Source organism: Taudactylus pleione, unplaced genomic scaffold, assembly GCF_031769625.1.
Source record: "Taudactylus pleione unplaced genomic scaffold, aTauple2 ptg000644l, whole genome shotgun sequence".
Classification (NCBI taxonomy): Eukaryota; Metazoa; Chordata; class Amphibia; order Anura; family Myobatrachidae; genus Taudactylus; species Taudactylus pleione.
In genome coordinates, this window is record NW_028285046.1 from 2070327 (window position 1) to 2095084 (window position 24758).

General features: G+C 41.8%; 1 protein-coding gene across 7 annotated transcripts in view; it reads left to right on the plus strand.

The window, feature by feature from the left end:
• The window catches only part of NSD3 (nuclear receptor binding SET domain protein 3), a 114382-nt gene that overhangs the window by 41785 nt on the left and 47839 nt on the right, over window positions 1–24758 (plus strand). For 5 of the 7 annotated variants that reach the window (XM_088455191.1, XM_088455193.1, XM_088455194.1 and 2 more), the window contains exons 7-14: window positions 4938–5038; window positions 8562–8607; window positions 9070–9200; window positions 10852–10971; window positions 11130–11256; window positions 12440–12637; window positions 14899–15072; window positions 23695–23838. In XM_088455191.1, coding sequence (XP_088311317.1) covers window positions 4938–5038; window positions 8562–8607; window positions 9070–9200; window positions 10852–10971; window positions 11130–11256; window positions 12440–12637; window positions 14899–15072; window positions 23695–23838 — 1041 coding nt within the window. The remainder of the gene's footprint in view (window positions 1–4937; window positions 5039–8561; window positions 8608–9069; window positions 9201–10851; window positions 10972–11129; window positions 11257–12439; window positions 12638–14898; window positions 15073–23694; window positions 23839–24758) is intronic. The other 2 variants (XM_088455197.1, XM_088455198.1) reach the window with 1 other exon arrangement.

Below are 24758 nucleotides of genomic sequence, written 5' to 3' on the forward strand. Positions count from 1 at the left end.
AACCATCACCGAAGCCTTACTTATTGCGTATTTCTGCTCACACCTCAGGAGATTGCGAGCAGAAATCCGTGATAAGTGCAGCCTCGGTGCTGGTCTCACAAATCAATTGAATAACTCCCAGGGTCTTTAGATGGGGGGCTATAAACAATTGAATAGCCCCCCCCCCCATGAAGAACATACCAAGGTAACAATCTCAAGCATTCCATTACCATTCTAATTCCATTGGCTTGAAGTCAGTGTTCATTCGCTCATGACACATTCATTCATTCACTCATTAAGTGTAGCAGTGATGCTGTATAGCCATTTACACATCCCAGTAGTCACTGACTGGCTATATATGTATACTTATTTCCCTACTTAAAAAGTTAATTTCCACGTAAGAACATGTTTATCAATAAGTTAGCCGTTGGGTCCTCCCATCTGGTTAGTCTGTCCTTAGTGAGATAACTGTTCTACTTGGCTGACATAATTACTGGGTGTGTGGATAAGATTACAGTGATCTCACAAGAGGGTGGGTTTTTAAAGGAAACCATAGGTATTGTATAGTCACCAGCAATGTAAAGAAAACTTCTATAATAACAGTTGCACACTAGGACAGTCTATGATCCCTACTGCATACAGTTTCACTCCTACACTAAGGTCTCCCCTTATCTTACAGCTTCAGAAACACCATACTGCTCAACAGGAAGGCTGATGGGGGAGTGCACCATAAATGGTCTATGGGAGCAGATAGCCATGCGGTGCTTGTCTCACCCTTCACCTCTATTCCTATTCACTAGCTACCACTATAAGTGGACAGATAGAAATGCATTGTATTGATAATGCCAAATGCATTTTGGGTTTGCTTCTCTGAATGGGTAATTGATTCCTACTGCACTTGCCACACTGGTTTGTGCCATATTTGTGGGATGGAATGGTTTGAACTTGTATGTAATGTTTTTCTACAAAAAAAATAAAATTAAGTCACCTAGCAACCTTTATGGTTTACAAGAGTCAATATGTGAATAAAAGCCAAAAAAGGATTGAGCTGACTTTGGTCCTGAGGGTCTGCGGAAACACAATGAGAAATATCACAAGGTGGCGACGGCATAGTAAGAGGTCCAGTAATGATCAACACCAACACTTCTAGTGTGATCCACAAACACTAATCACATCTGTACAACATTATAACAGGGATGTCCGCGATGAGATCACATCCATCATAAGTGCTCAGTTCAGGCAGTGACTGAGAGGTGTAACATCAGCGTATTACACCCATGGTACCGCTCATCATGTACTTTATGTTGTGCCGCCCTTACTGTATACTGTCATTTAGTTTCCATTATAGTTGAAGCTTGGTAATCTGCTGGAGATGTTTGTGGAGTATTGCATTATAATTTGTAGCGTTGTGATTTGCAGCTGTGCAGTATATAGGTAATGAGAAGAAGTTGGACGGACCATTCATTTTCTCGGTCAAAAAGTTGTTTTTGTCATTGTGTGTCCCCACTTTCTGGTAAGTTCATAGTTTAGAATCATGGCTGAATTTCTATTGTGGTAGTTAAAATGTCCATTTTCTCTAATACAGTAAAAGATATACTTGTCATCAGTTGTTTTTTTTTTCACTTAGAACGTCAGCAACCACATACATCTGTATCGTCAATCCGTCGGACATTTGTTTTTTTTTTATCTGGCTTGATTGTGTAATTTGATATATTTTACTAAAACTGGCCATGCAGTGATCAATAATCATTCAGATCAGCCGATGGAATGGCTGTTCTGAGCGATTATTATCATTCATTGTATGTTCATGATTGATAATTGCTCACAGCTGGAAAAACTGGATTATTTGGACCTTCCTAATCCTTCTGACCAGTGTTGTACTAGATCCACGCTGTGAATGGAGCTTGACTCCAAACATCTTGCAGAGTATCGAGGTGCTCCGATTACCGGGCAGTCGCTCCTCCCCTCTTCCGTCCACCTTAATCGTGCATGCTGTGGACGGCTTTTGGCTGGATACACACTTAGCGACCTGCCAATGCGACACCCAAAGGCACTGATGAATGATATATCGGGCGGTCCGTACACTGCACAAATCGGTGAATGACTGTCCGATATAGCACCATTGACCTCGCCGGCGTCGGTAGCTGGGTCGCTCCACCGGACGTGTATGCAGGCCGATGGAACAACCTGCAGAAGCGCTCATAGTGGGTACACACCTGACGGTGTGCCCAGTATGTCGGCCCGATCCGTGTGTGTGTGTGTGTGTGTATATATATATATATATATATATATATATATATATATATGTGTGTGTGTGTGTGTGCATTACCAAACATAAAACGAGTAGTTTAATTACTTGTTCTTAATATTTTCCATTCTCAGTATCCCCTTAACTGTAGATGTTGGATTTTGTACCCGGCTACATACTCTCCACTCCTTCCTCTGAGACGAGTCTCATACACCTGTTGTCACTGCAAGCAATGTGTTGTAGTCACACCCTTGGAATATTAAGAACAAAATAATTAAAACGACTTGGGAAACACACACACACTTTAAGGGTACTGAATTAGCATACGTGTATCTACAAAATACTGTATATTAAGTGCCGATAATTAAATGAGTTTTTGCTCCCTCTCCAGATGTATTAGGCCAGGCGTAGATACATATGTATCAGTGTGCTCTGAATTCCTTCCTGGATTCCATACAGTCTGAAAATATGTATTTTCAGAAGAGGATAGCGATTGTGCTCTTGTAGACAAAGGTTAATTGAGGTCTGCACTTATCACTACGGATATGATTCATTTGAGTCATGTGCTCCAGAGATTAGAACCTCCCTTCAGTCTTCTGGAGAACTTTACTTGATGACTAAAACATTTGTTTTAAATTCACCACGAGGTGTACAAAACATTTAGGCTCTGTTCATCTTAATATTGTGCCTCATGCAATCTAATGATAATGAGTGATGATCTTCAAAGCTACTACTGGGGATACAGTACATTTCTAACAAACAGTCTACATAGTAGATAATGTCAAAAAAAAAACAAAGACACTTCGTAGTTAGGCCACTGATATTTAGAAACCATCCTCTTTAGGGCTCAGTAACCCAACCAAGCGCTGGAGAGACAAACTAACACATTAAATCTAAGGCGTGCTTCCCAAACAATTTAATGATACCTTTTTTAATAAAATTCCATGCTTTTAGCTTTAATCCATATAATTTTTTGTACTGTGGTAGCACACATGAGAAATATGTACAGTGGTAGAAATGGTGCCATAACGGGTACCTGTGGGCAAACCCTTAAAGGTAGATTAAAGCCAAATAAGTGCCTCTAGCAACTAAAAATAAAGAAATAATTTCTATACTAATGTTTGAAAAGTTTCTTAATGTTTTAGTTATATTTTCTATACATCTGTGTTTTGGGCTATATTTTCATATGAAGTAACTTGGATTTTAGGTTTTTTCTTTTTTGCACTCTGTGGGGCTGATTCAGAGATTTACGCAAAGCCAATATTTACAGAGATTTAGTGATTGCTAGACATTGCGCATGCATGAAAGCTGCACTGTGCGCGCACAGCGATTGGTTTGCGATTACGCTCGCACAGAGGATTCGCTCGCAAAGTCAGTGACAGGTAGTCCGCATTTGGGTGAGATAACGGAGGGGGGTGGCTAAGGATACTCAGGTGCGTCTGACTGTTTATATGCCATATCATGGCAGTGCATAAATTGGCCATTGCGATCTCCTTCCCAGCATGAGAGCTCAGCGTGTCTGGAGAGGCGCAGTGTGTAAGGCTGGTCAGACTACACTCAGAAGCTGTGTGGTTGCCCGATCTGCGTCGTTCCCGATGTTTACTCTGTTGCACGTTGTCTGACGGAAATGAAAAGGCCGCAGTGGGCATCCCTATGCTTGGGTAAGCTTTAGAAGACATTAGCATATTTTCGCTATTGCGGTCCATTAGAGATCGCAGTTGTGAATGCATTAGCGTAAATCTCAGAATCAGACTCTATATTCAGTATTGCATCATTTTATTGTGTTTTACGGAATCTTTTATACTTGGTTATTTTGAATGTAGCTATAACAATTCACCAGTCAGATAGGATAATTTTTTCTGTCTATCTATATTTTAAACAGGAAATTATTAATTTTAAGTAGCAAAACTGACCTATTGATTTGTCAAAATTAAGCCACAGTGATCATCTCAAACTTATCTGAAATACTGATGCAAAAGATAAATAATACATACTTACTAATCTCTCACAGTATCTGTGAATAGAATACATGGAATACAGGTTGAGTCTCCCATATTCAAATATTCCAAAATACGGAATATTTTTAGCATGACTGAGATAGTGAAATCTCTGATTTTTGATGGTTCAATGTACACAAACTTTAAGGCACAAAAACATTGTATAATACTACCTGCAGGCTGTGTGTATAAGTATATGAAACATAAATGAATTTCATGTATGTACACAAACTTTGTTTGAGCCACAAAACTATTGAAAATATTGTATAAAATTACCTGCAGGCTGTGTGTATAAGGTGTACAGTATATAATACATACATGCATTCTGTGTTTAGATTTGGGTCCCATTCCCAAGACATTTATACGGAATATTCCAATATCCGAAATGCCCCTGGTCCCAAGCATTTTGCATATGGAGACTCAACCTGTAGTACATGCGTATGTGTTTTTTGTTATTAATACAGCGTATACCCAATTTGAAATGTAAAACAATCAATATGTTTAATCTTGTAATAGTCCCCCTTTGTGAGTGCTCAGGGCTCCGGTGGCGTAATGGGACATAATGTTTTTTGGGTCTAATTCTGAAGGAAAGGGGCACACTAAGAGAATCATTTAACATTTCTTGGTCATCGCTGCCAGAGGTGGGTCATTGTAGTCCTAGGAGGGACTGACCCAATTACGGATTAATGCACAACACAGTTTCTCTTTATCAGGAACCTCAGAGAAGAAACACCAGAGAAGATCCAATCGGACTCGTTCCGAATCTGAGAAGTCCTTGGACTCCGTGCCAAAGAAGAAGGTGAAGAAAGAACAGGTGGGTATCATGGGACATTTGGGTACCTGTTACCAGCAGTTGCCAAAACAGCGGTGCCCAATGATAACACATCTGATGCATTTGTGCCACACAATAATAATAATGTTTAAGATTAGCAGCAAAACTACCTGCGTGTTCTGAAAACCAAAGTGAACTACAGCTAATCTGTGTAAACAGATTTCATATATCATACTTATATGCTAGTAAAACATTCTTAATATATTGTCTTCATTTGTTACCACAATATTCCAGGGACATTGTTGTGGATCAGTCTGATGAGTGTTCTTCAGAATGTGAGCATACATATACACACATAGTGAAGCAGATGTATGGCATTATTGTCCGGAAACAGAGTATCTGGTATGGTCGGAAGCAAACTATTACTGCAGTACTGTTATCCTCACACACAGACATGTTCAGTCTTCTACAGACACCTGGAGGAATTCCTCCATACACTTTAACACCTCATTACATTGTAATGCTTTTAATTATAAACTGGCTGTGCCACAACACTGGCTGACTGTTAAATGTCATAACAGAAGTAGAATTGCACTTTTAAGGTGCGTACACACTGGGCGATTAAAGTGGACGACTGAACGATATCGCTATCGTTCAGTCGTCCACTTTATCGTTAATTTTTAACATCAAAACGATGAACGATAAAGACGACGCGCGTTCCCGCGGGTCGTTCGTCATTATCGTTTATCGAGTAAACATGCAGGCCAACTTGACGATGTTGTCAGGTTGCTGCATGTTGGGGAATGCGGGAGAGAGCCCGGCGCTGAACGATATCGTTAATGGTATCGTTCAGCGGGTGTGCTCAATGTCATGAACGACATTGAGCACAGCCTGCCGGGGACACACTACACGATATCGCCCAGGGAGCATATCGTCTAGTGTGTACGCTCCTTTATACAATCTCCACTTGTAGCCCAGAGATGTGTACAAACAGCTTCCACGTTGTCACAGGGAACCTCAGTGATGTCGCATGGGATTTTATTCTGTTTATCAAGCCATATATGCATGGTGTAGCTGGATCCATTTTATCATACAATGCATTACTGTTCCACCCTTGGTAACGTAATAACCTAGCTGTTGCTAGGTACGTCCAGCATGCATTGGATTAGTTAGTAAATAAACGGAAGTACTATTTCAGTCTCTGACTAGATATGGGGAGACAAACGTGCAAAATGATACAAGAAAATAGGCAAATTTTCTGGGTTTTCCCTGATTATGTAAAAGCGATCATGGGGTGAAATGTGGAAAATAGTACATGTCTGTAATTTATGCATGTTTTTCTTGATTCATAGCTGTAAAATATAAAGTTTTTCATTTTGTTTGGAAAGGTTGAGGCGTTAAAAAAAAAAAAAAAAAATCCTTTGAAAAAAAATGCAGAATTTGCCTCCAATTGTTATCAGAGCAAAGAGAACAGCTCTGGGGCAGTTGCTTAGAGAAGCTCATTGTTGTTGAGAGTAGCAACATCATCTACTAGAACAGGGGTAGGCAATGTGTGCTGTAGAACTGCACATCCCATCATGCTCTGCAACAGTTCCACTGATAGGGCATGTGAAATTGTCTCTGTGCATGTTGGGATATGTAGTTCCACAGCAGCTGGAGTGACAGACGTTGCCTACCCCTTTTCTAGAAGTTCAGAGTATTAGAAGGGTCAGAGTATTAATTAAACTCCAGAAATGCCATCGCTTAATGTAAAATCTAATGTCACTCAGGTTTTGAGGACTTCAAAGTATATTACATTTTAACATTACGGAAGCCCATTCATGATTTTGTTCTTTACAATCTACTAAATTCTGCAAATATTTTGCATTAAAATGTGTCATGTATCAGTGTGTTTCCTGCAGAGGATGTGTTACCTTATCTTCCATTAGAGGTCCAGTTCAACAGTTTGACCAAAGTTTGGCATACAGCAGTTACTGAGCAGGTGATCTAATTAGTTCTTGGAGAATATAAGACAGTTGCTCTTCTTGCGCCATTGGCTGGCTTCTATATTATTGCTTAGCGAGGGTCTAGCTTGGATACCTGGTAGTGCTTAGTATGGCAGTGAATACTGTGATTATTTATCTCTAGTGGATATAAACTGGTTGTTTTGTACAGTTAGCATACTATTAGTGTTTTCCCTTTAAGGTTTTTTACTTTATCTTGGTGCATTCACCCCTTACTGTCAGCAACCTCATATTGACCTCTCGTCATCTTCCTGCAAAGATTACACAGCCTTACCACACATAACTAAAGGCATCTCTCAGCCCTGTCTGTTGGGCTCAGCCGCTGAACTCCTCCGCCTTTCTAAAGGTATCATGATGACTGTTTCTAGCTTCAAACCTGGTTTTGGAGTTTTGGAAAACCTTGAACTGTTGGAAAGATGTTTTTTTTATCTCGTTTGTTTCATGATACTTGTTTAGGCTAGTTAACATTACCCGTACATGTGAAAAGTTCAGTATGACACAGTGCCTTCTGGTTTGGTTACAAGAATTTCAGTTTTCTACTTACAGTATGTAGTAGAACATCCAACATTTTCCACCGTAAGAGATCATACATGACGACTCATTTCAAATATGTTTTACATTGTTTATGATGACACCAAAACACTATAGTCATTCACTTAAAAATATATATACATATGTGTGTGTGTGGGGTTTTCATTTTTTTTGTGTGTTGTAATCCAAAACAGATTATGCATTGTGCACACACACATTTTGAAATGTATGTTGAATCCAGACACTGAGATCTGCTGCTGACTGGTGGCGTGATTGCTGAACTGCTGGATCTTTCCTCTCAAGGTTAGATACCACAGTGCCACGTTGGTGCGGACAGCCAATTACATCATACATGCAGTGTGTAGCATTTCCAGTTACAAGACTTTCTCTTTGGTTGCCTGTAGTTCCTCACAATCTAGCTCAAATTAGCCAAATAAATTTGTCTGCCTATCTTAATCTGGGCCTTTGATTCTCATCTTTCAGTTATACTGTTGTTCTGTTATTTAAGGTTTTTTTTTCATGTCAGGATCAATAGATCTTTAGTAATTGCAAATATACTGTGACTGATTGTGCTAAAACCTAGGGTATTGTTTGTGTTTGCACGTTTACTATGTTATAGAGCTGACCTAGCCTATTTTTAATGGTCTGTGATTATTAAATGTCAATATTAGTAAATCCATGAATAACGTTTATATCTATTGCCGGGTATACAATTACCGGGGCACTCCGCCCGATATCAGCAGGTCCCCCCGATAATTGCACTGTGTGTGCGGGCGACTGAGGGTAAAATATCTATCGGTCGGACATGCTGGATTGTCCTGCATGCACGTCCGATTCTATATTTTGTATGTTAAATGTCGTCCGCATCGGACAGTGTATACCCAGCAGCCCGTGACAGACAGACATTTCCCCTGTCACTTCCCATGGAAGGAATGGTGCCAGATTTTTATTCAGTGCATGTAATGACTATTTCATTGTTTAACACGTTAAATGATGTCATTTTCTTTTCTTTTTTTTTTTGGTATGATCAGGTGGATGTCACTCCACTAACATCAGTACAGACAGGATTGCAAAAGGGTGAGTATGTCGGAGAATAGGATACTATGCAATTGATATCACATCATCTCCCTACGTTACCAGATTTGTTTGTTGAACAGCTGCATTGTCACTAATAAGTCACATTGTCAGAGGACAGAACAGCCAAGCCAGCAAAACCACCCGACCTGTTTGAACTTACACGTTTACAGTACATGCAAATAACCATCTACCTAGATGTTTACTTCATATTTGCATTCACTATAATTGGAATGGATTGCACTTTTTTTTTGGCATGAAAAGGCCCCCATACATCAGCAATTGATTGCAGCAATTCTGCAATTTGCAATCGATTGTGTATAAAAATCTTTCCCTTTTTCAATCGATTGCAGAATTGCCACAATCGATTGAAAAAGGGAAAGATTTTTATACACAATCGAATGCAAATTGCAGAATTGCTGATGTATGGGGCCTTTAGTGACTCCTTACATTCTTTGTTTCAAGGGGCCAGTGAGATCTCCGACGCATGCAAGCCCCTGAAGAAGAGAAGCCGTGCCTCCACTGATGTGGAACTAGCTAACTCCTCCTACCGCGATGCGTCAGACTCCGACTCTCGTGGCCTGAATGACACACAGGTGAGTATTGCATCTGCTTGTTTCTCTAAATTATACAGTGTACTATCATTGAAAAAATCAAACACTAGCACCTCACTTGCTTGATTTTTCTATCTTATTTGGAAATCAGCAATTTCTCTTAACTGAGTCAGCTGTTTTTTTTTACAGGCAGATATTAGATAATTGTCAGCGCTAAACATTTAATTTATCTTTTATTGAAATAGTTTAATCTAATAGACGATTTTAGTAAACGACTTTCGTTAATTTTTTCAAGGGAAAAATGAACGAAAATCGTTTACTAAAATCATTCATTTACTAAATGTTATGAACGATTTTTTTGAACTACAAACGATTTTTGCATATTAACTTAATGAAAATCGTTGAGTTGGTCAGTCTGACTGAACTACAAACTACAAACGTGAACGCGCATGAACGATAATCGTTCATAGTTTTCACTCAGAAAGTGAACGTTTTGTTTCAATGATTAAACGATATTGTTAACGATAATCATTCAAAAAATTGTTGTGTGTGTATGCACCTTTAGGCATAAGCAGTTTGTATCATCTACACCTGTCACATTTACCCAACATTTAGCATGTAGAGTTTTCACTTGGCTGTTTTATCGGGGCGCTGCGCCCTGCCTGATTTTAAAGGAGAAAAATGCTCCCTGCCCTTTTAGTGGCGTCCCACTAAAACAGCCTGCCCTGTGCCTTCTCCACCAACGGGCCTCAGTGTCCCACGGGTGGGAAAAGTTACTGTGCCCGATCTCCGTCGGGTGAATTGATGCCGTGAGGGGAGAGCTTGGGGGGAAGCCCAGCACCTCCGTAAGTGCTGGGCACGCCCTCAAGGGTGCTGAATTGGAGGGGTGTCACAAGGACACACCCTTTCTCCGGTCGGTCACACCCACTTTTGTGAGCGCGCACACCTTAGGTGCATATAAAGAACCCATGCCCCTGCCCGCAGTCTAGCAGGAGTATGTGCTTGTAGTAGTGTTCACTATAGCTCCGGCGCGAGGCAGGGCGCCGGAGCTAGAGAGGGCATGTCCGCGCACGCGACCGAGAAGGGAGCGTGGTCATCGAAAAGGGGGCGTGTCTATAAGACGCGTCCCCTTTTCGTCACTCTTGGGGGCGTGCCCTGCACTTACGGACACGCCGGGCAGCCCCCAAGCCGTGCAGACAGGGAGAATAGATGCCGGGCGCAGGCTGTTAGGGCAGGGCGCTTTTTGCCCTCCTTCTGGAGGGCAGGGCGCTTTTTGCCTCCCAGAAAGAGGGCAGGGCGCCGCGCCCCGCTAAAACAGCCTAGCGGGAACGCTATTTGTAGCATGCATACAAATGACCTGCGCTGTCTGGAGTACTGAGCAATCTGTCTAATGACTACCACTGAGCGACTACCACATACCAGAACAGACTCTACTGTGACTGTCTGTTTCCGTACAGAGCTTCTCTAGTATCTAGCCTGCATGAACAGTGATAGGGGGCAGCTTAGTGCTGAAGCTTTAGTTATTATTAGTATATATTGGCCCTTTTAGGGAGATCCAGGTAGAACGGCTAATCTCCATTCCAGGCTAAAGTGGCATTCTGTACATTTCCTGGCTTTTTCGGGCCATACCAGCGTTGGCATTTAATATTAGAGATACATGCTGTTTTTTTTAATCTCTTGATTTTTGACACAGATCAGTTTTGAGAAGCAATTGGACAGCCCATCAGCTGCTGCTGATGCGGACGCCTCTGATGTCCAATCTGTGGATTCCAGCGTATCTCGGAGGTCAAACAAAAGAGACACCGTGTGTCAGGTATGTATAAATGCAGATGGTGTTGTTTAGAGAACAGAATTAAAGCTACAGCTTTATGGCACTTCATTACAAAGACCACAATGATCTTTGCCTTTGCATGTCTAGTAACCAAATGTTAATTATGCTGAGGAAACCTTTTTTTAAATAATTTTTTCCAGATTTGTGAAAACTTCGGGGAGTCGCTGGTGTCTTGCGATGGAGATTGCTCTCGTCTCTTTCATCTTGAGTGCCTGGGGATGGAAACGTTACCAGATGGAAAGTTTGTCTGCATGGAATGTAAAACAGGTATGGATTGTATAGCATAAACAACTATTGTCTTAACAACCACAACCCAGTAGGTTGTGTGCTTCGCCCGATCTTCGCTGTTTTTTTCGGAAGGGTTTTGTTTCTTTGCTATCTCTGAAAATATCAGATCCTCCATGACATTCTGTCATTATACGGCTTTCCTTAATTGTCCATAACATACACAAAAGCTGGCTGGGCTGATGCAGGGTGGAGTGCATCTTATTATGAGTCGGACGCAAGTCTAAAAGTGGACACATGCCGCGCTTATCAGCGTATTGTGCATAACACATATGCACCTTTGACGGAAGATACGAGAGCATCTGGTTCGCTCTTTGCATGGCCGTATCTCTGTCCGTCAAATGAGAGTATGTTTGCAAACTGGTGGTAGTGTATAGCCAGACATCCGTCCTTGTCTGCTATGTGTGTACAGAGAAATTGCATCTCTGTTTCTGATGGGTTTTTTCCACCCGGCATAGGGTAGGTGTAAGGGTCTATACTAGTGATGGTGGTTGCGGCTGTGTACAGAAAAACAGTGGGTGGTGCGACCATACGCTTTGAGACGGATGCTCACCATACATACGGTAGTAAATCTGGACATCCGTAGTTGCAGTTGCTTTGCGCCCGTACAAGAATCAGGCCTATCAGAGTGTGTGTATTTGTGCTTTGCATTCTCCGGAACTTTGCAGAGTCGTACGCATTTACACTTGCTACTGAAGGAGCATAACTGTGCTGGGGTATTGTAACGTACACCAGATACAGTGGGGGCGGGTTGACACATCAGCAGAGTTGGACAGAAGTTAAACGCACCAGTTTTCACACCTACCTTTTGCACCAAGTGTAATCTGCTGCAAGTGCACATTTATGATAATACTGAGTATCCAACGAAGTATACTGATAGACAGTGGATGCACTGCAAAGATTCGTCTATGTATGCATCCAGGCTAATATACTCTGTATCAGCCTCATTGTGTTTTACATATACATCCTGGCTAATATACTCTGTATCAGCCTCATTATGTTTTACATATACATCCTGGCTAATATACTCTGTATCAGCCTCATTGTGTTTTACATATACATCCTGGCTAATATACTCTGCATCATTGTGTCTTACACATTACTGCAGAAGCCAAATATTATTTGTTACATTATGTAGTATATTCTATTTGTTTTTTCTGGACAGGCCTCCACACCTGCTTCTCCTGCAAGATTCCCAGTACCAGTGTAAAGCGCTGCTCTGTCTTATCATGTGGCAAGTTTTACCATGAAGCTTGTGCACGGCAATATTCTGCAACCGTCTTTGATTCCAGGGGCTTCCGGTGCCCACATCACTGCTGTAGTTCCTGCACCGCTGACAAAGATGTCTACAGATCTTGCAAAGGTGACCAGGGCTGGAGAGATGCATTTATCCACATATGTGCATACTGAAGACCAGTATGTTTCCTATTCATTTACTGATTAGGGAATGATTCATGGAAGCACTCCTCTCCTGTACAATGGATAAGCTCACATAGTAACTTCCTCCCCTGAGTCTTGCACGCATAGACTGTGTATGACAAAATGGTGACCGTATTAGATCAGGGCTTGTTTCTGTAAAACGAATGGATATTGAGGGCAATTCATATGCTGAAAGAGCCCGTGCAATATGTTCAAACACAGATTGGGGTGCAATGAAGGGGCAAAAAAAAAATACAATAAATCTGGTTACTTATTATTGAGTGCATTAGCTTTATTCCTTAAGGTAACTGCTATGAATAAAACTTCTGCACTTATAAGCTTGAATTGCTGCTTGTGCCTATTAAGCCAGCTACACATCAGAACAATGTGCAGCCGGCCGATCCGACAGTTGATGGGACCCTGCATCGTGTGGTGCATACACACTTGCACGATGCAGGGGGCAACGGTGTGCATTCCGCAGCATGGCATCGTACACAATAGACCTCATTCAGAGCCGCTCGCAAAAAGCGAGCGCTCACTCTGAATGAGGGCGGCCGCTTTTTTTTTTTTTTAGCCGGAATCCTGGCCGCTCGCTAAGCTGTGGGTGACCACCCACAGCTTTTGCAAGTGGCCAGGTGATGGTCGCGACCATCGGGCTTGCGACGAAACCCTTGTGGTAGGGTCTCCTCTGCTGCAAGCGCCAGTGAGCTTCCTGCTCTAATAGAGCAGTAAGCTCACTACTGACACAAACGGCAGGCGTTCCATCAGGAATGCCTCCGTTTGTCCATCCACCCCCCCCCTCCCCGCCTACAAAACAGGGCGAGATGTCGATCAACATCGACAGCCGCCCCGTTTGTAGCAAGCCCCGGAGCGAGTGAATGTCTCATTCGCTCCGGGGCTTGCGCATGCGCGGCGTGTGCGCAGTGCCCCACCAACGACCCGCTTGCGAGCGGGTCTGAATAAGGGACAATATCTTCTGATTGACCATGCAGCACGACCAATCAGAAGATAGCACATGGAACAGCAGGTCTTATCGTTCCGATTTGCCCGGGAAAGACAGATATCGTTTAAGTTTGTACCCAGCTTAAGACTAATTTGATGTTTGTGCAATTATATATATTGGCTCAGTTGCCACTTTTTTATTGCACCTATTACTGGATAAAACCTCCCTTTGCCCCAAAAACAGCCTGGATTTGACAAGGTGCTGGAAACATTCCTTAGAGATTCTGGCCCATGGTGACATGATATCCTCACTGCAGATTTATTGGCTGCACATTGATGCTGTGAATTTGGATTGAGATCAGTTGTCTGTGAAGACCATTGAAGTACACTGTGCTATTGTCATGTTCATGGAACCAGTTTGAGATGATGTGTGCTTTGTGTCATGTCAGGTTATTCTAATGGAAATAGCTATTAGCATAGCGGTACATTGTAGCCATAAAGAGACGCACATGATGAGCAACAATAGTAGCCTCAGGCATTTAAAGAATGCTCAGTTGGTATAAGGGTCTTAATGTGTGGCTAGAAAACCATTTTCCAAACCGTTACACCACCAGCCTAAGCTGTTGACACAAGGCAGGACGGATTCACGGAATACTTTTTGTAATGCATAATTTTGACCCTGCGTGTCACAACAGGAATCATGATTGTCACACCAGGCAACATGCTTCCAATCTTTAGCTGTTCAATTTTAGTAAGCCTGACAGTACTGAAACCAGTATGGTCTTCTGCTGCTGTAGCCCATTAACTTCAAGGTTCAAAGTTACTGTGAATTCCGAGATGCCCTTCTGCATACCACTGTAATGCATACTGTAGTTATTTGAGTTAGTTAACTTCCTGTTTGCTTGAACCTGTCTGGACATTCTCCTCTGTCCTCTCATTAACCAGGTGTTTTCTGCCACAGAACTGCCGCTCACTGGATGTTTTTTGTTTTACAAACTTTGTTGTGTGTGAAAAAGCCATGAGATCAGCAGTTTCTGAAAATGTCAAACCAACCCACCTGGCACCAGTAATTATTCTGTAGACAAAGTAACTTAGATCATATTTCCTCCCCATTCTGGGGTTTGGTCTATGCAACAACTGAACCTCTTGAAATATCTGCAGTGCTTTTATACATTTCTATTAACAAGCAGGTGTGCCTCGTAAAGTGGCCACTGAGTATGTATGCGTGAAAAGCTTTTAATTATATGTGCTCCTCTCTTGCAGGACGCATGTTACGCTGTGTGCGGTGCCCTGTGGCATATCACAGTGGAGACAGCTGTGTGGCTGCCGGCAGCCTTATTCTCTCTTTTAGTCTCATCATTTGCAGCAACCATTCCAAACGCAGTGGGCATTCATCCTGTGCTGTTAACGTCAGCTTCTGCTTCGTGTGTGCTCGAGGTAAGCAATGTGAGATGTTCGGTGTATGTTAGCACAGATGGGTAGTAATAATACATGGGCATGCTCTTAGAATGCTAACTCCTAAAAGTAGTAACTGATAATAGTGTATGAGCCTACATATGTATTATCTGTAGACCCTTTAGATTTAATTATACTACATGTTTGCAAGGGATACAGCAAGGAACTGTCAATTGGGGAGGAAATGGGTAGAGATGTAGACAGGGTGATGTTATGCTAGATAGGCATGGGAAGAAAAATTGGGTAATGCAAAGAAACGTCACATTTTTAGGGGAAGGAGAGAAATATGGAGAAGAATGGTACACATGGAAAGGAGAGTTAAGTGGTTGCACCACATCTAATAAATGATACTAAGGCATATTTTACATGTGAGGTAAAGAATGGAGATTACATTGTACATGTGAGGAGAATGGGAGAGATAGGGAAGGGACGAGCACATGTCAGGAGAATGGGACAGACAAGGAGGGGCCCAACACGTGAGGAGAATGGGAGAGACGAGGAGGGGCCCAGCACATGTGAGGAGAATAAGAGACGAGTAGGGGCCCAGCACATGTCAGGAGAGACTAGGAGAGGCCCAGCACACTTGAGGAGAATATGAGAGACAAGGAGGGGCCCAGCACACGTGAAGAGAATAAGATAGACTAGGAGGGGCCCAGCACATGTCAGGAGAATGGGACAAAGAGGGGCCCAACACGTGAGGAGAGAAGAGGAGAGGCCCAGCACACGCGAGTAGACTTGGAGAAACAAGGAGGGGCCCAGCACGTGTCAGGAGAATGGGACAAAGAGGGGCCCAACACGTGAGGAGAGAAGAGGAGAGGCCCAGCACACGCGAGTAGACTTGGAGAAACAAGGAGGGGCCCAGCACGTTTTGAGAAAGGGATTGACAAGGAGGGGCCCAGCACACGTGAGGAGAGAAAGGGATAGACGAGGAGAGACCCAGCACACCTGAGGAGAGAAAGGGATAGACGAGGAGGAGCCCAGCACACGTGAGGAGAATTGGAGCGACAAGGAGGGGCCCAGCACACGTGAGGAGAATTGGACAGACAAGGAGGGGCCCAGCACGTGTTGAGAAAGCGATTGACAAGGAGGGGCCCAGCACACGTGAGGAGAGAAAGGGATAGACGAGGAGGGGCCCAGCACACATAAGAAGAAAGGGAGAGATAAGGAAGAGACCATCACACGTGAGGAGAATGGGAGAGACAAGGAGAGCCTAGTACATGTGAGGTGAAAAGTAGAGACAAGGAGGGGCTTAGCACACGTGAAAGCAATGCTAGATATAAGAGTAACCCAACTCATGTGAAGGGAATGGATACAGTAGGTGAGGAGGAGCCTAGCACGTGTGGGTAACAGGAGAGGTGAGGAGGACCATGACACATGTTATGGGAATGAGAGAGATGAGGATGAGTCCAGTGCTTGTTAGGAGAATGGGAGAGGTGAGGAAGAACCCTGCACATGCTGGGGGATTGGGAGAAGTGCAGAGGATCCCATTATATGTTGGGGGAATGAGAGAGATAAGAAGGAGCACAATAAATATTAGAGGAATGGGAGAGGTAAGGAGGAACCCCGTATATGTTGTGTGAAAGGAAGAATTAAGAAAGATCTCGGTATATGTTAGAATGGGAGAGGTGAGTAGAAGTCTGGTATATGTCAAGAATAGAGGCAGGTAGGAGCACAGCACATTGTAGGAAAACGGGAGAGGTGAAAAGGAGACTACACATGGTAAGGGAACAGGAGAGGTGAGGAGGAGACGTACACATGGTAGGGGAACGGGACAGGTAAGGAGAAGCCCAGCATGTTTAGGTGAATGGGAGAGATGAGGAGGAGTATACCAATTTGAGGGGAAAAATGCACCAGAGGCGCACATAAGTGAGAGAGTATAAAGTTGCAGGAGACCTGGACATGGGTTTATTTTCTACACTGGTCATTTATGTTACTTTTTCTATGTTGGGAAGTTTCATTTACATTGTTATCACATCTATAGCTATATTTTAACCATACAGTTTTCTGTGAAATGTAAGTATGACTTTAGGTGATGCTGTATTATGCAGCATCATCAGTCTTTAATGATTTGACTATGGTTTAAAAAATTGAAAGAAAGAAAAAAAGTGCCAGGAAATGTCAGTGTGTCTGCAGTCATTCACCTTCTCCTATCTCCTATGTCCTCCTGTTTCTCTCAGGTTAGAGTTCTCTACTATTGCAAAAATACCCTACAGAATAAAGGGCGTAATGGAAGGAAATATTGATACACACAACACAAAAACAAGAATATGAGAGTTCAGCTGGTAAATTTACTGAGCAGCGGTTTTGGCCATTGGATTTATAAGTGCATGGATATTACATAAAAAACAGCCTGGTTTTGTATTTAATATTGTTACACCTTTAAATCCAGTGGCCAAAGGTGCGGCAATTTTAAAGAGCTCTGCTTAGTAAATTTCCCCCCTAGGAGAGGAAAATGCATAGAAAATTGGTATAATCTGAAAGGGAAACACAAAACAGAGAACTGAGATTACTAAACAACAAAATAACATATGCTGATGTTTAGTTTAGTTACAAAGGCAACCAGGCCATTCTAAGTAACAAAATGTACTAATTGGGTTGTATAATTTTACAGCATTGACAAGATCCTACAAGTTGCCAATCTTGTTAGCGATTCAGACATTTGATAATATGCCATAGTGTTATTTCTAGCACCCTGCACCTGTCACAACCTCGTGCACTTGCTCTTTCCTGTCTGGGGTGTCACTCTCTACTCTGGTGCTTCTGGCACACTCAGCTGATGCAACAAACTGTTAAGATACAGACCAGTGTGTGCTAGAACCACCAGAGAGCGACACCCCAGGCAGGACAGAGGAACTGCACGGGTTGTGACAGGTGCAGGGTGCTAGAATGAACGCTCTGCCAATTTTGTACATTGTCTGAGGTGTCACTATGGCACCACCATTAACTATCAGCTGAACGAAAGAGATATCTAGATTTCATTGTAATTAATCGAAGAGTGTCAAATTTTAACTGCTGTCTATTATACGTTCGACATTATTGTTTCTTGATCGTGGTTAGTAAATAAGATTTAAACTGAAATCTGTTTCCAGCCAGAATGTAATTCGCTTTCTGTGTATAAAGCCCTTTAAATGGTATATTAGGATGCATAGCAGAACCCTGCCACAGATATTAAAGAATGTATTAAATTCCCTGACCAGATGCAGTCTATAGAGTCTTTTGTTCTTATTTATTCACATTCCCCTCAGTGTTTTTATTTTAACAAACTCATTGCTCATTACCTGCTTTACAAACAGCAATTACGCTTGATAACATTGCAGTGACAATTTCCAGCCGATACTATATTCTGAATGATTATGTTTGCATCTGTACACAAGGCAGTAAAGGGTCTATTTTGGATATAAAGAATACAATTGGCAAATACATTATGGATATATGAAGCCAAAAATCCACGTACTGCAAATAGTCTTTAATCCCCTAAGCACCTGGAAAGTAGAATTTGCACCATTGGGAGGCATTTTATGAGAGCTGTAACCCATAGCAACCAGGTCAGATTCTGTGGTAAATGTAATAACCTGCAAACTGCAGGCATCGGCGGGTCACAGAATTGGTAAAGCAAATATATCAAATAGTTTTATGAAAACTGATATATGTCAGTAATCAGATGCATGTCTTATTTTGTTAAACTTACCAGAAGACACAGGCGTAAATGTAATATCCTGCACACTGCAGACATCAGTGGGTGTCTGGCCGATTTTTTTAAATAGCAAAACCAGGTGGTTTTACCTTTTAAATGATTGCTACTTTAAAACAACGGCCAGACTCACCTGGAACCTGTCGATGCTTTACCAGTTATGGAATATAATCTTTTTCTGTGACTTCATGGGGAAAGTCAGGGGCCAATAAAATATGGGAAATAAATATATATTCATAGATATGAGAAGGAAATTCTTTATTTGCTGATCTGTAAACAGCAGGCGATAGCAAAGGTTTCTTATATGAAGAGATAATAATTACTGGCCTCCCCTTCATAGCTGTAAGTCAATAACATGTAAATGAGAGATAATTTTAGGATATATAATCATGATAAAGGTAAGCTCATTCTGCCCTGTGTAATAATGCTGAATATCTATTTATGCCACAATTCCATTGGCAGATAATGAGTTATCAAGTGTAATAGCTGCTTGACTAATTTAGCATATTACTGCAATATTGAATAAGAAATTGGGTAATCCGTCATGGTGTCCATGTGGCTCTAGATTAACATTCCAGTGGTAAAACTCAAATGGGTTCACTGTAACTTTCTTCTGAGGATAACATCCACCGTGCCTGTCAGTTCGTCATTGTATTTCCTGTATATCAGAAATAATAAAAGAGCTTTCTATATATATATATATATATATATATATATATATATATATATATATATAAAATAAAAAGGATTGTGGGGGAAGAAGTTTTAAAATATATAAAATAATAATTCTCCTATTAGAATTTGATGTTTAGTTTTTTCGTAAATTAAAAGGAAGGCCCAGAACAGGCTCCCTGGGTCAAAGTTCTGCCTGGCGCACTACGCCTTGAGGTCCGACCAGGACACCGACCAATAGACATCACAGACCAATTGCTATCCCTCTGTGAAGTTTTCATCCAAATCCATCTAGTGAAAGACCCAGAATAGGCTCCCGAGTCAAAGTTCTGCCCAGCGTATGGCAACGGGAGGTCCAACTGGAACCTCAACCCCCTAGTATGTCTTCTTGGATCCAATGTTACCACTCTGTGAAGTTTTAGTCCAAATCCATTCAGTGGGAGGCTCAGAACAGGCTCCCCGGGTCAAAGTTCTGGCCAGGGTACACCAACGGGAGGTCCGACCAGGACCCTAACCCCCTAAAATCTGGGAAGGATCCAACTGGACCACCTTGCGTTGGTTTCATCCCAATCGGTGCAGGGGTGTCCAAATGCATAACCAGATAGACAAACAAATATATAAATAATGGGCTGCTCCTCAGTGATCCACAAAGGGTATCATATATATATTTTATTGTACAGGGCTTAATCTTTATACTGGAGTATTGTGGTGTAGAGTATGCACACACACGCTCCAAACAAATCGAGTCGTACACCTCTCAGTCCTTTCCCTGTGACAGCTGAATGGGTGTTACTGTATAGCAACAGGTCTTACCACATAAGAAAACCATTGTGTATCTTGGGAATATAGCCATACTAGACACCAAATTCAGTTGCATCTCCTGCGCCTAGCATAGGATAGGTGTAAGTGTCGATGATGGCTGTTTTAGCGGCTGGAGTAGTGAGGCAGTGCGATTGCATAGAAGTATACGTCTGAGATTATAGTTGCAATTGTATTTTGTTCTCATTCTGCTCACTGCAGGCATCTGGAATTGCGTTTGCATTACCTGCGACTCAGAATCAGGCCCTCTATAATTCCCTCAGTAGACACTCTAACTCTTCCTATGATGTCGTTCTGATAAAGTTATTCAAAAGGATATTGAGTTACTCAAATTTAACTTTATTCCAACATCTGTAAAAATAAGAGCTCTGTTCTGAATTGATTAAAAAGCCATTAACCACCTTTTGGGGGCAGCAGGTCTTCCTTCTTTTACACATAGAAATATATCTGATATTTTTGGGGTTTAAGAGTATTTGTTTTAAATCTAGTAAACTCTGCACTAACAGCTACCGTTGCGATAACAATGCTGGATGGTTGTATCCTGCCTTCAGAATATGTTCAGAACTGTAGTGTGTGACTGACATTAATGTGTTGCTGTTTAAAGTATAGTGAGTTTGATGAGAGATACAAAAACGATCTATTACGTACCATACTCAATTTGGCCCATTTGCTGGGCCGTGCGAAACTCTGACACCTTCCAACTTGGACTGTTTTATGTTCTTGGCCCATGAACTTCCAAGGTGATTCAGAGCCCCTGGCAGATTCGGTGAACAGAGTTTGTTTTTTTATTTTATCTCATTGGACTCCAAACAGAAGAAAAAAAAACTCAAATGAGAAAATCACATATGATTTCAGGGATAAAACATGTCTATTGTCTTTTTAGTCTTGTTGCTGCTAGCTCCCTGTGATCAAAATGGCTGCAGAGCCAATCAATCTTATACTGAGAGTGGCAGTGATATATTTAGTTTCACCTAGTTAGGAGTGAGAAGTTGAATATTTTTGGTAACCGTTAAATCTTTTTCTCTGAGTCTATGTGGGGACACAGCCAATGGGTTATATTTCATCCCTAGGAAGCAGAGTACTGGATAAAGAATAGCTCTTCCCTATAAACTTCTTGTTTCGCTGTCCCTACTACATTTATAAATAGTACAGCCTCAGATTTAAGAAGAAATTAAAAAAAGAAAAAAATATGAACATTTTTTGGTCCATCTACAGTAGAGGATCATGGACAATGCAATGTCCCAAATCCACCATTAATGGGAGGGAAGGATGCCTAACAGTGAAAAAAACAACTAAAAGATCTGAGGATGCAAGTCTGTTCTGCAACACTCCTGCACAAGAAGATCAAATGCCCATTATGGGTGTGTGTTAGTAAAAAAAGACTCATCCAGCAGGTGATTGTTTTTGAGGAGCCACCCCATTCCTTCCTATAACTCCAGAGGATAAACATGAAGTCCAAATTTCGGACAGTTAGATCATCAGACAGTGCCACATCCTAGGAGAGCAGCACATTTTACTTTGAGTTGTGAAGACACAAGGATGGCAGCAACTCCTGACCGAGTGAAAACCAGTGGTAACTTCAGGTTTGAACAACGAAGCCATATGAAATACCACCTTGAACTATGGTAAAAAGCTGCCAGCTATTTCAGTACCCTGGGCTAGGGGATGTGCCTTTCTGTCCCAGAGCTAGCGTAGTAATCTAATATACTATTTTACTAAAGGATAAAAGAATAACTGTTACTATTGTACTTTATTAACCACATTTATTTCACTAAGTAAAAACATATTAGGTGAAGATTTAGATGGACTCTTACTGGTGCAATGACCTATGACTGTACTTCCAGGGATCAACACTCCCTCGATTCTGTCACAACAAGTCAGCAGTAAGCATTATCGCCAGCAGTCCATGCTCAAGCTCCTTTGCCTGATCAGGGCTACTGGAGAGTGTAGTGATTTCCAGGGTATTAATTTGGTTAAAGGGTGTTACCTGCATCCTCCTCCATCCCAGGTGGACTCTAAGAGGCTATAAATTACACAAAGGGAACATAGCTTAACTGTGGATGGAAAAGCTTGCCCTCATTGTCAGCACTCAGTCAACATTATTACATCGCACTGAACAGAGAAGTGATGATTTGCATCAGTCCCTTCCGCATTAGAGCTTACAGTATACATGCCTTACCACACCAGGGTCCATGTTGTCAAGAGCCAGTTAACACACAAGTATATGGGAGAACCTGGAAATAACCAACACGAAATATTAAAACTCCACAAAAATAGAACCCTGGTTGAAATCGAACCCATGATCCCAGTGGCGTTAGGCAGTAATGCTAACCACCTTGCTTGCCAATACAACCATATAATTTAACAGAGTACACACTGGATGTTAAACAAAGTGGAGATCTGATCTTCTGTTACCGATGTTAAGGGGCCTGGGGAGGGCTTGACTGTCATTAAATGTGCCCAGAATCCAATGGCCAGTGCACATAACATTGGGGATTATTGCTTTAAAAGTAATTGCGTGTACATCCTTGTGCACTATAAGAAACTAGATGCCTAATAGTTAGAGCAGCCTAGCCTCCTTCTTTTGTTACACCATGTTGTAAGAAGGAACACAGGGGAACAAAGTTACTGGCCAAACAGACCCTGTGTGATTGACTAGATCGGTGTACCTTAACCATCTGGGCCATGCAGGTGATGAACCTGCACACACCTTCCAGTCTGATCTCTAGTAGTCGGTTGGAAACAAGTAGACAAACCAGAATGGCCACAGAGCCACCAGTGCATGAATGGAACATGTCCCCGAGACCTGTTGCTGTACAGATCAAGCATTATATTTAGTTAAATGGCCTTTAGATCAATTTCCAGATCTTCACAAGGTTCTAAAAAAAAGAGCTATCACTCATGTTTATGTTTCAGGAAGTCTTTGCTTCTTTTCCACTATAGAATTAGGGTACTGAAATTGGTGACACTGCCCACTACAGAATACAAGAGGCGCTGCAGCCATCTGGTTTAGGTAAGTCAGGGATGGGGAACCTCCAGGTTGGATCCATGGGCAGAATTCAATTCAATGCGATGATGAATAGCTGCTGGAGGGAGCTCCCGCAGCTATTCAATACACTGCGCTGTTTGCCTGTTCAGGAATTGTTAGAAAATGCCGGTTCCCACGACTTATCTAGAGCCACATGTGTACCTTGACAGTATCATTATAATTTTATTTACTTTTTTTGTCATATCATTATTTTCAGTCACGTTTTCTTTCCATTTGCACATTGTCTTTTTATTTATTTGTATTGTTTGTTTGTTTTTTTTATTTTCTATTCCTTCCTTATCCTCCACCTCCTCCTCCCCTCCCTACCCTGTGTTGATCCTTGTGGAATCATGGGTGCTTTCATTGACCGCATCTCTCTGTTTGTTTTGTATAGGGCTGATAGTTCAGGATTATACCCTGGTCAGTTCTATGTCCTTTAAGTCCCACTTTCTACTGAATGACTCAAAGCGTGCAGAGTTGATGAAAATACCTATGATTCCTTCTTCCTCGCCAGCTTTCCTAAAGAAATCTGAGAAAGGTAACTGAAAAATAGCTTTTCCCCTTTTTAAACCCCTTATATCTGCATTTTTTTTATTTCATTTTTTGTTTTATTTTTTAATACCATTAAAAAACATCCCTGTCTAGCCACACGCTGTCCCTGCTCTCCCTTTCTGCTTTGCACGCTACTTGGACTTGTATTGAATGCCAAATTATTTTGGGTGTGTTGCGTTCCTTTTCTCATTTCTGTGTGTGTTTCGAATGGCTTAAAGGGCTTAAAATAATTATATCCGATTTCATCATTCTGATTTTTCTAAGCCTTATTTGAATTGAAATAATTGACTTGTACCATCAGCATTAAAGTAGTATTTCAGGTAATGATAGAGTGCCCATGTTACTTAATTACATTAACAGCAATGTGATTATGTTCTGTTAACCTATTGGGCTCAAATCAATTGAGCGCGATGTAAATAGCACCGGGAGATAGCTCCTGAAGCTATTCAATCCATCGCCATGTTAGGTCGGGGAAGGCTCGTTCTCGCGCCTTAAACAGGGTTTTTAGGCGCGAGAACGGGCATTCCCCGACCTAACTTCCCGGCGCGATGCTGTTTTCAAGGAGCGAAGGGCAGAAAGCTGAACTTTTGTCTGATTTCTGCTCGCATCCCCGGAGGGATGCGAGAAGAAATCCTTAGTCGGGTTTAGCTGCGCGGTGTATTGAATAGCTCCGGGAGCTGATTCCCAGCGCTATTCACATCGCGTAGAATAGATTCGTGCCCAATATGTAGCCGTCAGGATATTACCCATATTATCTCAGTACAGCAAGTCATGGCAGTAGAGTAGATATGACTTTTATATTCTGCAGCTGCAAAACTTAAAATTGATTTGAATTCAGCTGTTGAGTAGTTTTGCACAATATGTATTTGTTACCCATTTTCTTTTCCCAACTAGCAACTATATCTG